We start from the raw sequence: 16182 nt of genomic DNA, 5'->3' as shown, positions 1-16182 counted from the left end.
CAGAGAGAGACAGTAATCATTTTATGGCCATGCATTCATTAGCAGCAGTGTCGGGTGTGAGTGGTGATGTGACGTTACAGAAGATTCACAGAGGGGTTTCTGTCTAATGAAGTCTGACTAATGCTGTCTTCCACTGAAATTAAATGGGTGATTCGTCATTGGTCAGTAAGGTAGCGTAAATATGTTATATGGTCATGAATTATTATTCTTTTCAGAGTTAATGGGTGATCATTTGTCTCAGAAGACTCAGCCTAATAAATTCAACTACAAAGTACGAACAGAAAGTTTATCAAGATGTTATAGACCTTATCTGTATAGTTTTAAGACTGGATGGACAAAAAGCACAATGAATCCAGGCTGTTGTATAAACTGTAAGTTTATAAAATAATATATGTTAGCTATGTCAAGCTGTCAAAATAATGTTATGATTCTTCAGGATTAACTGCTGAAATATAGAGGAATTAAATATAAAGCGACAAGTTAAATTACTGTTCACATACAGGTATAGACTGTTAGTTTCTGAATTAAATGGTTGGTAATCCACAAAGCCAAAGGCAGAAACGCTGTTTGCGTGATGACAAAGAAGTAATTGGACCCAGATTCTTTCCAGACTTATGCATCCAATTACCAGACACTGAACATGAAATAGCAACAGTGTCTGTTATCTAGAGCATAATAAAATCAAGTTTGAACCCACACATGATCAGCTTGAATAGCCTCAACAGCACAAAAGATTTCTCAGTCGTGAAACTTTTGAGTAATGATATAACACAATCTCTAATGTGATTTGTGCATTTTTTTCCTTTTAATGCTTTTAAGCTCAGAAATGGTTGCATTTGGTGAGTGCGGCTGGTTAATTAGTGACAATCTAGTATTTCCAGTATCCCATAAATAACCTTAGCTAAATTATGCACAGTTCTACTACCTAATTACTTGCATTACAGTAGCTGTTGTGCCATCTTTTTCTTTTTCTTTCTTTTTTTTTCTCCCTACAAAACACTTTAAAAAATTTCGGAATATGTCATCATCGCGTTGCTAATACCTCCAGGCATTCATAGTGCATAGCGGGAGATGACAGAAATACCCTGCGATTATGGATAAAACATAATCTTTCTTTAATGAAAAATTGCCCATGTGCTTACAGGAACTTGTGGCCCAGACCATGTATTAAAATGCGTATTCAACACTTAATCTGTTTCAATTGAAATACAGTACAAAGGCTTAGTGCCCAGGGCATTTCTTTAGTATTTGTTGGAGTGGCATATAGAAGCATTACTATTGTATTAGATCATTCCTGTCTTACTTCTGCTATAACCTCTTCTTATTGCCATTCAGAGCTCCATGAATCAAAGCAGTGAGCTGTAAAATTAGATGCGGAGACTACCAAGGCTCTTACGTTTCTCTAAAGCCCTTGCAGAGAAATCCTGCTAAGAATATGCCAAGATGTTCAGATTTCACAGACTTGGTATTCAGTCGATGATCATTAAATATTAGTTTGGGAAACATCAATATTTGGCCGCTTTTCCCATTATACAATTCATTCAACTGAATGCGAAATACTTCTTCAGCCTGCTAATAGCCAGACAAATAGGTAGTCGAGATGCTCAAATATGCAGAGAAATGCTTTGACGGCACCACAGACTCAACCACTTTTGACACAAACACATTTCAATGCTTTATGACTTTGACCTTTTGACAGATTTTCACCCATTCTCCATTTTATATTGGTTTCTCTTCTGAAAGCAATGCATTTCTCCAGACACTTTGTCATCATCTTCGGCATCACGGTGATGTCTATGAAGCACCTACCATTCTTACACACAGATGTACACAAGAACACTGTGACATTTTGAGGTGTGCGCTCTTCATTTGACCTATGAATCACACACACTCTCAGCGGGCAAATACTGTATCCTGACAGTCTGTGGAAGAAGAAAAACTGGCAGATTTTCAATAAGCAATGGATTTATGAGGATACGTTTGAGATCACAATATACAACTTGGATTGAATCTTTATAATTATCTTTAAAGTTCATGTACGATGACATATGTGACCCTGGACCACAAAATCAGTCTTAAGTCGCTGGGGTGTATTTGTAGCAATAGCCAAAAATACATTGTATGGGTCAAAATTATCGATTTTTCTTTTATGCCAAAAATCATTAGGATATTAAGTAAAGATCATGTTCCATGAAGATATTTTGTAAATGTCTTACCGTAAATGTATCAAAACTTAATTTTTGATTAGTAATATGCATTGCTAAGAAGTTCATTTGGACAACTTTAAAGGCGATTTTCTCAATATTTTGATTTTTTTTGCACCCTCAGATTCCAGATATATATATATATATATAACGCACCAGATTTAAATGCCAATTGCTCTGAAAGCCTCAAAACATGTTTCTAACTTTTAAAATGACCATTTATCCAAGAGTCATCCTTATTTCAGACCAAAGTTTTTCTTTTTCTGAATATTTACAATGAACTACTAATTAAAATCGATCATTGCGTTCTTGAAATACCAGAAGAGGTTCTGAGTCCTCAGGGATCTTTTGTTTCGATCTGCTTGAGTTATACTTAGCTAAATGGGAGATTAATTGGTCGTTGTTTCCCTGTAAATGGCTGTATGGCAATTGTCCAGAATACCGTTGCATAACATTCTCTCAATTGTAGTACATTAAAGCAAAGTTTAAAGAAAGAATTGCAGGGTGGAAAAAGAGTATTAAGAGTTACAAATGTTGGAAATGTGCATTGCCAAATGCCTGACACCCCCCATATGTACTATATAGGGAGTTGGAAGTGATTTTGGACATGCAATGGTGTGGCTAACTCTGTTAATGAACTCAGGGTGTTGATGCCGAGCAGATCGGCAGGCGCGCTGAATCTTGTGACTCCTGCGGCTTGTTTGTCACAGTTAGGCCTTGCAGTTTCCTCTAAGCTGTCACACAAGCACAGGCACGGCGGTGTCTCCTGTCCATCACATCTGACCCCCTGTCTGCATTCCTTTGAGGCCAATCTCAGTAATTCACCTTCTGACAAGCCAGTTTAATCTACACTGCAGCTTTAGCTGAAATCCTTCTTCTACACAGGCATTTGGCTTTTCATCTTTGACAATCTTTGAAAATTACTTTATTTAACAGTTACTCAAGGACTGTAAAGGAAAAAATTATTATTTCCAATCATATGGTTTGTTGTTCAAACACATTTGCATGAGCTGCACTGTTAAGAGGTTTGAACAGCAGCTGATTAATGAATAATCATTTATAATAATCGGTTTGTTGTTTATACACATTTGAACTGGAGTTTTCGCTGCTAAAACAGCAGGTTTAAACAGCAGCTGATTTAAAGGCCTATTTATTTATATACTGTTTGTCTAAAACATTAAGGATATCATCAAGATATTGCATACTTCATAAAGAACCTTGTTAGGTTAATAGTGTTCTTTCTCTTTCTAGATAAATCATGGATGCACACTCCAGAAGCACTGGCCAAGCATTTTATAGCATACAATGCCAAGGTATGTGTTATTAACCTCTTTTTACAGAATTCATTTCTCTTAAGATTTACTGTTTATATATATATATATATATATATATATATATATATATATATATATATATATATATATATGTGTGTGTGTGTGTGTGTGTGTGTGTGTGTGTGTGTATATGTATATGTGTATGTATATATGTGTATATATACAGTACATACATACATTATTTGCTTACTCTTTTGAAACTTTTGAATGGCATTGTAGGTCTCTTGTAACATAATTTACTTATGTTTATTTAATGAACCAGCCTAATAGAGTACAAAAAAAAAACTGTTGTAGTATGAGAATAAATAACTTGACTTTATTGAAAATAACAATGTATCTTGCAGGGGGGGGGAAAAATAGAATTTGTTAAATTGGGTCGATTTTGATTTCATTTTGATTTTAATGCTTGTTGGCATAAATACATCAACTGTACTTCTAAAAAGAAATACAGCAACAAATATCCAGAGGTCTAAACAGACACAGCTTAAATGGATGGATCAATGCAAATGCTATATCAATTTTCACAGTCTTCTTTTGCACAGTCTTTTCACAAAACAATGAATTTGTTTGTGTCTCTTTCGCTATTCATCAAACATCTTGTGGGCAAGAACATCTCGTATACACTGTCAGTGCTGTTTTACGCTCCGTTTCACCGTCTTCTGTTCAGGGCTGAGAAGCTGTCTACTCCCAAGCAGTGCTTTTCTGATGTCTTACTGAATTCTTCACAAAAACAAAATAGTTTTGATTCTCAGAGCTGCTGAAGTTTCATCCGTGTTGTCTGCCTTTGGAGATGAGAAGAGAATAGACAAAGAAAGTGAATTAAAGAGGGAAAAAAATGGTATTTTGCCAGTGTAGCAGGTGATAGATGAGCGAAGACTGGATGTCTTTGGCAAAAAAACACCTTCGAACAGACCAGCAGGGAACAGTCGTCAGGAACAAGAGACTCTCCACCCAGTGTAATGTAGTGTATCTATCACTCCTGCCTCACTTTCTGTCCTACCGTGCTCACTTGCCCTTGAGTGTGGATGGTATCAATCATAACTACGTGCTGCAGACACGTTTATGGAGTCTTATTTGTTTAACTCCAGTTTGGAGGATAATGCAGTTCTTATCCCCCAAAAGAGTTTCTCTGATTTAAAATAAATAAATAAATAGTATGATGTAAGCTGTCTGTATAATGATTAAGTCTAATCATGAATCCATTACTTTCAGTGCATTCTTGGAAAGAGGCAGACCAGCTGTAATGAGTTCTAGAAATTAACGTTTTGTAAGGTAGAAGGACCTTTTCAAGATTCTGTTTATAGCCTCAACAGAGAGTAACATGAATATAAGAAATGTTTATTTGACGAGTGAAAATGGGTCAGACAAGAAAATCACATAAGTATAGTGTGGAAATCTTTGTGGTTACTGTCAAATTATTGTTTATTTATTCAATTCAATAGAGTAGCCATTAGACTAGAGAAGTAATGGCAAGGTGTTTTAAGAACCATTGTTAAATCTGCCAGAGCAGCGTCTAGACGGACGCTTGACCACAAGGACTGGGTAAAGGTTAATAGCTCCATCTGTTGGATGCTAAATGTAGTGTTGTTCATGCTCCTGGTGATTTTCTTTTCTTAACAAACTAGCTTTAATGTGTTCCAAATTAAATGTGGAGAATGTTCTTAGCAATCATCAAAGCCTTTTAATAAAATTCACATTAGTTGAGCCCACAATAACTGAGAGTGTTTGTACAATATACGGAAGCAGAGATGGGGTTTGCTTTGTGGTCAATTTAAATAAATATCTTTCAGTACTCTCCTTATCGTTAATTGACATACCTTAGATTTTTTTTTTTTTTATTATTCAAAAAATGTAATTGTTCCATAACATGATTTTCATGTTTTTCCCACAGTTTCTGGGAAACACAGAAGTTGATCAACCCAAAGGTACAGAGGTGGTGAGAGATGCCGTCAGAAAGCTCAAGGTAAGTTACTGTAGTTTTACATTGGCTGCACACAGTAGAAACAGGAAGTGGGATATTACGTACTCTTGAGAGTATGTAATATCATATCAGAACCCTCCAGCTGTTTCAGACCTTCAGTGGTGGATCACAGTTTACCTGTTTAATGATGCATAGAGAATTTAATTTTATGAACCCTCCACTCTCAGTATCAATTATAATGGGTTTTTATAAAATAGGAAATGCTACATCAATTGAAGAAGGTCATATTTAAATAATAATAATAACAATAATAATAAATAGTTATTTTTTTGTTGTTGTTGTTATTGTGTGAATGTATCGCATGAATACAACACAATGGTTGGTAAATTTGAAAACTGATCTTAAACAAATCTGATCTCTCTTAACCTGATTGTGGTCTTTCTCTCTCTAAAGTTTCAGAGACACATTAAGAAGTCAGAAGGACAGAAGATCCCAAAAGTGGAATTACAGATCTCCATCTACGGAGTGAAAATATTAGATCCTAAATCAAAAGTATGTGCATATAGCCTAACAAACAGATGTATGAAACCAATTGTGTCTCACATGAGCCATGTTGTTTATGTAGAAGCCAGCTGAGGCACTATAATGGCCCTATAAAATGTATCTGGATAGTTTACGGTTGTTGAACCTGTTCGTAGTTAATATGATTTATTACACCTGTGTGAGCCTGAGGGGAACCGACTTTATACATCTGCCAAAAATGACCATAAGATATTTTGTTGTTTAATCTAAAAATATTAACTGTGTCCAAGCACTTTTTGGTGGCAATGTATATATATTTTGTCTATACTGTCTCTCATCTTGTTTTCTTCTTCACAGGAAGTACAGTACAACTGTCAGTTGCACCGGATATCCTTCTGTGCAGATGATAAGACAGACAAAAGGATATTCACATTCATTTGTAAAGATTCAGAATCCAACAAACATCTCTGCTATGTGTTTGACAGTGAAAAATGTGTAAGACAACAGATAATGTCATATTAGTTGTCCTAATGTTTTTGAAGAAATGCTTTGTCACGCTTACATGTTGTGACAGAACTTGTAAATTAAATGTGCTTCAGAAGACAAATAGTCAAACAAAACACTGCTGATGATGTTACTAGGAAAATGATCCGTCATGTATCTGTCGATTCCAGGCAGAAGAGATAACTTTGACCATCGGCCAAGCGTTTGACTTGGCATACAAGAAGTTTTTGGAGTCCGGGGGAAAAGACGTAGAGACGAGGAAACAGATAGGTGGCCTACAGAAAAGAGTGAGCATCATGTACAGTTAGAAAACACAATGCAATGTCTCAAATAGGAAAATTATTTTTTTACAAATCGATATCTGTCTTTATAGATTCAAGATCTCGAAGCTGAAAATTCTGAGTTGAAGAAGCATTTGCAAGTCTTGGAGGAACAGCTGATGATTGCTCAAGTTCCTCCTGTAAGCACTGCGTGGACTTCCTGTCAGTGGACTGCACATAATTGTCATTCACCATTCTGTTAATTAGCTGCATACAAAACAGACATCTGCTGTGCCTTAAAACCTCTTCTAAACTGATGAGCTTTTCCATTTTTGAGAAAAAACACTGCAGTAAAACTAGTGCTGATTAGTTCTGATCTTTCCGCAGCTTCTTCACATTAACTCTTCTAATGAGGCCTATATGCTTCAGAGACCCTCATCTCTCTTCTGGTGTCACAACGTGACCTCGTTCTCTTGCCTCGAAATCTCTTCTGTTACACTAACACCAATGAGCTCACCTGACTCTAACCTTTCTGCTGGTCCTCTGACTCCTCCACCTGCTAAACCAGCTTTGTCAAAGCCTCCCAGTGGAGCCAGCGTTCCTCGCCCTCCTGTTAAGCACCTTTCTGTTTACTCTTTCTATCTTTGTGGTCTTGGTTGTTGGTTTCAGTTGATTTGCTAAGTTTTACCCTCAGATTTAAAAGCTGGTTCACATGGGCCAACAAACGCCTACACTAGATTCCGGCGGTTGTTGGGTTTTGTCGGATCGGTGTGTTTACACTGTTGGTATTTGTTTGGGGCGGTGTGAACCAGCATTAAGTGGTCATGAATTTTGACTAAGATCCGTTTTACTTCTATAATTTGAAATATTTCCAAATGAAATTGTGCTATTTTGCGAGGGGAAAAGAGTGAGAAAGTGAGAGGGTTTTTTGAATCAGCAAAGTAGTACATTTACTTAAGAAGTGGAGCAAATTATTATTTTTTATAGCAAATTATAAATAAATATACATTTGATGTGGATCAAAAAAGTTAATCAAAGTTGTCCTAAGACAAGAACGCATTTTGGTTTTAGGACAACTTTGATCCACTTCAAATGTTGATTAGTGTGTGTGTGTGTGTGTATGTATATATGTGTGTGTATATATGTATGACTCACTGATTATGATACTGATGTAATTATTGATTTATATTATGGAATAATGCACACAATGAAAAAAACACTAATGTGAATGGGTTAATATTCATTCATTCTTTTATTTCTTCGTTTCATTTCATTGTGCTCATAATATATAATGCATACAATTAAACATGCCAAAAAAATTGAATGTGAATAGGATTAATTTTTATGTATTTTAAGGCTAGTATATTGGTTTTATTTTTGTAATGTTTTTGTTAAAAATATTTGTATGACTTGCTGATTACGAAATACAAATGTAATTATTGATATATTTATTGGAATAATGCACAAAATGAAATGTACACCAATCATTCATTCATTATGCACACAGTGAAACATGCACAAAAACACTTGGAATGTTAATAGGGTCAATATTTATTTATCTGTTTGTTTATTTTTATAAAGCACACAATCAAACTTTCACATAAAACGTTTGCAAATTGGGTCTGTTTTGACTTCATGATGACTTCATAGTTATAAATAATATTCAGTATAATGTAGAATAATGTTATATACTCTAATATGCACTTTATTCTTAAGTTGTAACAGATGAGAATGGTTTTCAAATGAGTGATTCCTCAGATTGCTTATGTACTTCACGCATTGTTCACATTTGCAGGGAAACAGCATGTCCTCGAAGACGCCCACTGACATGTTTGACATGGTTCCATTTTCTCCACTGACCCCATTGGTTCCATTACCAGCAAGTAATGGCTCGGCCCCTCCACCACCTGCAAGACCTACAGAGATTAGTAAGTTGCCTTTCCCCCCTTTTCTTTACCAAAAGAAATGTTGACTCATTTGGCCAAAAGATCAGGTTGCATAGGTTCATATATGTGACCCTGGACCACAAAACCAGTCTTAAGTCGCTGGGGTATATTTGTAGCAATAGCCAAAAATACATGGTATGGGTCAAAATTATAAAAAACATTTTGTCAAAAATCGTTAGGATATTAATTAAAGATCATGTTCCATGAAGATATTTTGTAAATTTCTTACTGTAAATATATCAAAACTTTTTGATTAGTAATATGCATTGCTAAGAACTTCATTTGGACAACTTTAAAGGTGATTTTCTCAATATTTTGATTTTTTTTTTGCACCATCAGATTCCAGATTTTCAAATAGTTGTATCTCGGCCAAACCATACATCAATGGAAAGCTTATTTGTTCAGCTTTCAGATGATGTATAAATCTCAATTTCGAAAAATTGACACTCAAGACGGGTTTTTGGTCACATATATTATGGATGTTAGCTTCAGTGGCCTGTAAAATGAAGGGGAAAAATATTCTCATTTTCTTCTTCAGGGAGAGACCTGTTTGGTGCAGAACCATTTGATCCTTTTACCTGCGGGGCAGCTGACTTTCCTCCCGACATCCAGTCCAAGCTGGATGAGATGCAGGTGACTGCATGTCTATGAATTATTAGCAAATGGACTGGTTTAAATGAGCAGCTAATGGAGCTGACGGTAGGCACTGCTGCAGTTGTGAAGACTCTCTCAGTGCAGAAGGGAATAATAATGATTATATTTGGGTTTATGTTCATTTTCGGATTTGTCTTGGGAGTGCTATTCTGTTTGCAGATGGAAAACTTTCAAGAGAACTGCTAAGTTTGCTTTTTAAGTATGCTTTGAACCCGATGAAAATAGACTAACATAGAGTAAATCTTGCATACAGAGCAGTTACATGAAACATTTATATCATTTGCCAGTTTTGCTCAACTAACAACCTCAATTTTCCATCTTTTTGCTCTCTTTCTGCTTGCAGCGGCAAAGATGGTTTGTATTTTAAGACAATTTGAATTTTTTTCAGATGACATATAGCTTAGGTCTAATTTGGAATGTTTAACTGTTTTATAGGGATAATTCATCCAAAAATGAAAATTCTGTCTCTCATTTTTGCCTTTTCTTCATGTTTTCACTTCTCTTATATTGATACATTGAAAATAAATGGTGACTGGTTTCTGTTGAACTGTGCATAGACCTATGCACAATATTCCAAGTCTTTTAAAGCCATACAGTAGTTTCATTTGAGGTACAAACCAAATTGTTCAATCAGTTGTTATATGTAAATATGCATATGTTCAAATCACCTAAATGAGATTTGAGAGCTATGGCAGATGATTTCCAAGATTGGGTTCAATTTATTTAATTTGATATCTCATTAAGCTTGGAATATTATGCGCAAATCTTTTATCATGCCTCTTGTAATTTTTGGAGCTTTGTGGCCCCTGGTCACCATTCACTTTCATTGTATGGCCAAAAAAAAAAAAAGAAAAAGCAGTGTCAACATTATGCTAAATGTCTCCTTTTGTGTTCCATGGGACAACACGAGGGTGAGTAAATGATGATAAAATTTTTAGGTGAACTATCCCTGTAAATGTTTCTAAGATCAATTATTTACACTCAGACTTTAAACCCTGTGTCATTTGCTTCTGGCTCATGCCCTGCTTTAAAAAAAAACAAAACATTTTTTACTTATTTAACAGATTTGTATAATGCAGTTGCATATTTTAAATAAATGCGCACATGTATTTCACTGTTTAAATGGTTAATTCTAATAGAGTTTGTGTTTTATTTTATTTTTCCTTTTCCAGGAGGGGTTCAAAATGGGACTAACAGTAGAGGGCACTGTCTTTTCCCTTGATCCACTAGAAGGTCGCTGTTGATGCCAAGAAGAAAGTTTTGTCACTTTCATGTTAAACCATTTGTATCAAAGTGCCAAACTCGGGTTTACAGTCAAGATGTCAATGTCTTACGTTTTTTTATGTATTTGCATTTTGAATTTGGTTTACAAAAAGTATATAAAAAAATCAGAAGCAGTAGATCACTATTTTTGTAAGAACAAAAAAAAAACACTAGTTATGTAGTTTTAACACCCCTTGCTTGTACAGGTGATGAAGGATGTAGAAAGTATGTCCAATTGCACAGTCTGTCAACGTTTCATTAGTATTATCAAACGCAAATTCTTTACACATACAAAATGCTGTTTTTAATCTGTGTGGCATATTACAATTCATAAACACATACAGTACAACAGTATTATCATTATGGAGTGTTCCCTTGACATGATTTTTTAACTATTTTTAACACTTAGTACTTACCATACATCATAATCACATTCCTTTTGTATCAGATTACATGTAAAATGATGATATTGTTTTTGTTAATAGCAATGGATCCATTAAAATACAGTATTTTTTAACTGAGCAGCAGTGCCATAAATTGCAGGACTGGACTATTTCCACATTAACATGTACTTGCATTGCAGTTTAATTTTATATTATATATTTTAGTATACTCTTGCACAAGGAAGCACTTTGAAAGAGCTCTGTTCATGTATTATTGTTAATTCAGTTTATAAGCATTATTTTAGCCTTTGCTGTTGTAGTCATTAAAAGAAAACGGTACATATTCTCTTTTCTCTGTGTAAGTTATGTTTTGTAACATGTTTTTCTTAGAACTTTACTTGCATTAAATAAGAGACCTTGTATGATTTTATTTTATTTTTTGGCTCAACAAATCGTCACCCACATAGTGTTTAAGTAATTTATTTCAAGTTGCAGATAATGTATTGAAAATACAATGTAAAGAAATAGTAATAGTACAGTAAAATGATCATTATGCACTTGAGTACCATTAATTTATCATTAAATTTAAAGTGTTTTAAATTTACTCTCTTAATATTAGTATAAAAGCTTAAAATGTTAGTTTTCCACGTTATAATTCACGATGATTGTTCAGAATGTAATTTGGCTCAGTCATGTAATATGTGTAAGCTACTGTTCATAAGTGCGTCTTTCTGAAGAGCACCACATCTTGGAGTGTTACTTCATTCTTCTCACACCGTTGCTCTGGTAAGCTGCTCTTTCCCATCCTTTGTATGTTCAACAAAAGTGTTTTTCCGTTCATAGTAGTGCTGCACCAAGATGCATCATATTTCAATCAGTGCAATTGTTGTAGAAACTTGTAGAAAGCCTGTCTGAGGAACATGTATACAAGGCATAATAATATAACATTCAAACATTTCCTGTTCAGTAAATACCCATATTTATGCTCCTCCCAAAGACCGCTAATATAACGAGCAATCCTCGCTATAGGCATTTACAGTTCTGATCATATTTGACAATTATTTTAGTCTAATATTTTTAACATACAGGAAAATGACAATATTTTAACAATATTTTTTAATATCAAAAATATGTTAAACTAGTATTCTCCCTGCCATTTCTTACTATTTACTCAAAGCAAAAATATGAATTAAAAATAACAACAGCAACAACATTCTGACAGGTTATGACAAAATTGCAGAAATCACTCTAGCAACTTACAGAGGATATAATGAAGCAAAGCAATATCTTACAATTTTATTCATTAAAAATATATTTTCATGCTTAAAAGATGAGGAAAAAAACAAGCATCTTTAAAAGTCAAGAAAAAAGAGGGAGAAATATTGTGTTGATTGATTCAATAAAATGATAACTGGTACTGAGCATATGTTTAATTTGCAAAGCAAATACATGAGATTAGCTTCAAATCCATATACCAAATGGCTTTAAAAAGTTTGAAAATTGAATAAAATAATAAAAGAAGAAAAAGTGCAAGAATGATAGGTATACCTGCATGCTTTAGAAAATATGACATCGTAAAAAAAAAATTCAATACTGCGTCTAATTTAACTGCACCAGCATTTTACTACATTGTGCCTCTTACCTTTACAAAAGTATTTAAAGTATAAAACTAATGGGCTAAAAATATCTCTTGCATTGCACTTGTGATAGGTGTACTTGGTTTTCCATAGGCTATGGGGAAGAGAAATAATAATGCACCTTTTTGCGGTTAGACAGATGCATTTCATTTTATTTGCATTTCCTTACCCTGCATTGTACCTTTTGATAAGAGAAATACAACCAGTTGTACAGAATTCATGTACAGCAAGTCGGTTTGCCGGTTTATAGAAACGAGGTAGCTTGCACTAATAAATCACCGTTTTCATCTTTAATTGTAAATTGGTTTTGAAAGTAATTACAAGGTGAATGTACAAGAGTACAGTTTTAGGAGTCAAAATACACTCAACTGAATGCAAACTTCCTCTATAGCACCATTTTTTGTGTACAAATAATAATACAAAAAAAAAAAAAAACATACTGTAATGAAAACAGGCAAATCCAAATTGTTTTAATTGCAACTAGTGTTGGTACAGTGTGTAGCATCATTACTGTGTTATTTGCAATGGTAATCTCAATTTAAAACAGCAGTTGATGAATAGTCTTGTAGTATAAAATTCAGTTAATTTGAATTTCTAATTTCAAGGGAACAATCTGTAAAAACCTTATGGAGCGGTTGTTTTCTTGAAACGCTTGGAAGGCACAATAAATATCTCACTACAGGGCCAGAAAAGTCCAATGCTCTGTATGTACAAGGCTGATCTTGTCAGCAGTCACTTTAAGAGTCTCAGGAATCTCTTCAATGCATCTCTACTCCTTGATTCACAAGAAGCATACAGGCCCAATATCAATGCCAAACTCCTGATCTGAACCTCCAATGTCCACAGGTGCAATATCCACAATAGGTAGTCTTGCTGTTTTTTGGGTCCTGTATTCAAACACCGTCTTGCCCCACTTACCATTTGCTTGCTGTGAAGAAAAATACATTCATTTAGGTTTGTATGGACGAACTTGTGACGGCTCATGGAGTACTGATACTGTATGTGTATGTTTGTTAAATCTAACTCATATTCCCCCCATTTGGCTCCAGTGGCAAAATGGTGTTACAAGGGCACAATCGGTGGGGTGGGGTAGGGGTGTGGATTGGGCTGGGTGATGGGTTTCGTCCCCCTCGGCTAGGGGTGGGCAATATGGCAAAATATCATATCAAGATTATTATTATTTTTTTATATCACGATTCTCGATTTTATCACGATTCTTTGTCATGTTGGTTTTTCTATTTTTCAAGTTGTTTGGGCATTACAGACAAACTAATTTCCCTATTATAAAGACAAAGCCTTTCTAAAAGGGGGAATTGCCCCCTCAGTTTTCTTAATGAACTTATTTATTTAAACCGTTACTGGATGATTAATTGGAGGAGCAGAGCGCATAAAGTTGTGAGAGCGATTCCCCCCCGTCCACGATCAAAAATCGTCATATCGAACACCCCTACCCTCGGCAGAAATCACAGACCTTACAGAAGGTAAGCCGAATCACTCTGGGATACCACTAATGCATAGAAAAGTATGAACTGTGTATTTTTATCCATAGTAATGTTTTGTTATAGCTTAGCAACATGCTAAAATAAACTAGTGCTACTTGTATTGATGCACAAGGTTGCTTTCCATGCAGAGTGTTCCAAACTTCACTTACAAGGTTCCATTTTGAGTTAGGCTGCCTTATAAAATGTAGGCAGTAGTACAAAACAAAACAGATCACTAGCTTCTGAAACAAGGCTTGTGCCTTTATATAAATGATGTTCTGTAGGGTACTTACTGAGCAGCTGTCCTCAAGGACAGTGTATCTAAAGCGGTTATTTCCCTCAGCTTTGAGCTCTAGATCATTTGAAGCTTTGAGGATGACTGCTTTCTTGAGGTTTCCAGTTGATTCATCCTTGTAGCCCACAGTGTTCTTGCAGTGGTAAGTGATGGTTTGTGATGCCTCTTTAGAGAGCAGACGGATGAAAGTCATCTGAACTGTGACAGTGTTGGCCGGCTGGTCTTTATTCCCATAAGTGAACTTCATAAAGACATAAAAAGAGGTAAATAATAGGCACGTACAGTTTTATGGGATAGATAAGTCTGTTACTCAATGCCATACTAAGTTATTTTGTATTCTATGTACAGTAGTACTAACTGAGCTCACACAATTTACATGATTAAACAAAATCATTTTCGTAAGAGTGGCTCAACATGCTTACATATGTTCCTCTATTCATATTGGCTCCAAACCACACAGGTTTAGTTCCTGGGGAACTCCACCATGACTTCTTGGGGATGCTTGCAGGTATTGCGGAGATACATGTCTCTCCGGTGTCCATATTGCAATTAACTTTAATGGCATCCTCTGCACTGCCCTGGTTTGGATCCACCCAGTATTCACCTACGATGTAGGGATGAAACATTTAAGTTTGTTTGGTTTCAACTGTTAATATTCTGGTAATTATGGAAAATAGTTGTGTTTCTTATTAAATATAGCAGCTATAGAGGTACAAAGCCACAATGACAATTTTAGATCAGTAAGACTGTAAACATATTGTAAAAACTGCTGTTTAGTACAGTTTTTTTTTATAGTACGGTTTAGTATTTGCATCTCATCTCTCTCTCTCTCTCTATGTCTATATATATATATATATATATATATATATGTATATGTGTGTGTGTGTGTGTGTGTGTGTATATATATATATATATATATATATATAATATATACATACACACACACACACACACACACACACAGTTGAGGTCAAAAGTTTACATCCCCTTTCAGAATCATTAAAATGTTAATTATTTTACCAAAAGAAGAGGATTCATATAAAATGCATGTTATTGTTTATTTAGTACTGACCTGAATAAGATATTTCACATAAAAGATGTTTACATATAATCCACAAGAGAAAATAATAGTTGAATTCATAAAAATGAACCGGTTCAAAAGTTTCCCCATAAAAACCTTTAAAAAAATCCCCTTGATTCTTAGTACTGTGATGTTACCTGAATGATCCACAGCTGTGTTTTTTGTTTAGTGATAGTTGTTCATGAGTCCCTTGCTTGTCCTGAACAGTTAAACTGCCTGCTGTTCTTCAGAAAAATCCTTCAAGTCCCACAAATTCTTTGGTTTTCCAGCATTTTTGTGTATTTGAACCCTTTCCAGCAATGACTGTATGATTTTTAGATCCATCTTTTCCCGGGGGATGAAAACTTTTTGAATTTGAAGATCAAGGTAAATTTAACTTATTTTGTCTTCTGGGGAAACATGAAACTATTTTCTGTAGCCTCTGAAGGGAAGTACTAAATGAGAAAAAATATATTTAGGCAAAATAAGAAAAATGTACACATTTCCATTCTGTTCAAAAGTTTTCACCCCAAGCTCTTAATGCACGGTTTAAGCATCAGTGAGTGCATGAACCTTCTGTAATAGTTGGATATGAGACCCTCAGTTGTCTTCAGTGTGAAAAGATGTATCTCAAAATTATACAGTCATTGTTGGAAAGGGTTCAAATACACAAAAATGCTGGAAAACCAAAGAATTTGTGGGACCTGAAAGATTTTTC

The 16182-nt window shown here is 34.9% G+C and overlaps 2 protein-coding genes across 10 annotated transcripts in view; one reads left to right on the top strand and one right to left on the bottom strand.

Annotated features, from left to right (window-relative positions):
- The window catches only part of gulp1a (GULP PTB domain containing engulfment adaptor 1a), a 68443-nt gene extending 57088 nt beyond the window's left edge, over positions 1 to 11355 (top strand). For 7 of the 8 annotated variants that reach the window (XM_058786781.1, XM_058786783.1, XM_058786780.1 and 4 more), the window contains 10 exons: positions 3456 to 3517; positions 5430 to 5501; positions 5913 to 6011; positions 6339 to 6476; positions 6656 to 6772; positions 6859 to 6945; positions 7133 to 7357; positions 8541 to 8673; positions 9230 to 9324; positions 10518 to 11355. In XM_058786781.1, coding sequence (XP_058642764.1) covers positions 3456 to 3517; positions 5430 to 5501; positions 5913 to 6011; positions 6339 to 6476; positions 6656 to 6772; positions 6859 to 6945; positions 7133 to 7357; positions 8541 to 8673; positions 9230 to 9324; positions 10518 to 10589 — 1100 coding nt within the window. In that variant the 3' untranslated portion in view covers positions 10590 to 11355. The remainder of the gene's footprint in view (positions 1 to 3455; positions 3518 to 5429; positions 5502 to 5912; positions 6012 to 6338; positions 6477 to 6655; positions 6773 to 6858; positions 6946 to 7132; positions 7358 to 8540; positions 8674 to 9229; positions 9325 to 10517) is intronic. The other variant, XM_058786788.1, reaches the window with a different exon arrangement.
- Positions 11356 to 11468: 113 nt separating this feature from the next.
- col5a2a (collagen, type V, alpha 2a) overlaps positions 11469 to 16182 on the bottom strand; it is a 30660-nt gene continuing 25946 nt past the window's right edge. The window contains exons 52-54 of one of the 2 annotated variants that reach the window (XM_058786777.1): positions 14827 to 15008; positions 14403 to 14645; positions 11469 to 13556 (exon numbers count right to left, since the gene is read on the bottom strand). In XM_058786777.1, coding sequence (XP_058642760.1) covers positions 13410 to 13556; positions 14403 to 14645; positions 14827 to 15008 — 572 coding nt within the window. In that variant the 3' untranslated portion in view covers positions 11469 to 13409. The remainder of the gene's footprint in view (positions 13557 to 14402; positions 14646 to 14826; positions 15009 to 16182) is intronic. The other variant, XM_058786776.1, reaches the window with a different exon arrangement.

Source organism: Onychostoma macrolepis, chromosome 09 (genome assembly GCF_012432095.1).
Source record: "Onychostoma macrolepis isolate SWU-2019 chromosome 09, ASM1243209v1, whole genome shotgun sequence".
Classification (NCBI taxonomy): domain Eukaryota; kingdom Metazoa; phylum Chordata; class Actinopteri; order Cypriniformes; family Cyprinidae; genus Onychostoma; species Onychostoma macrolepis.
This window is presented reverse-complemented; position numbering and strand designations above follow the sequence as displayed.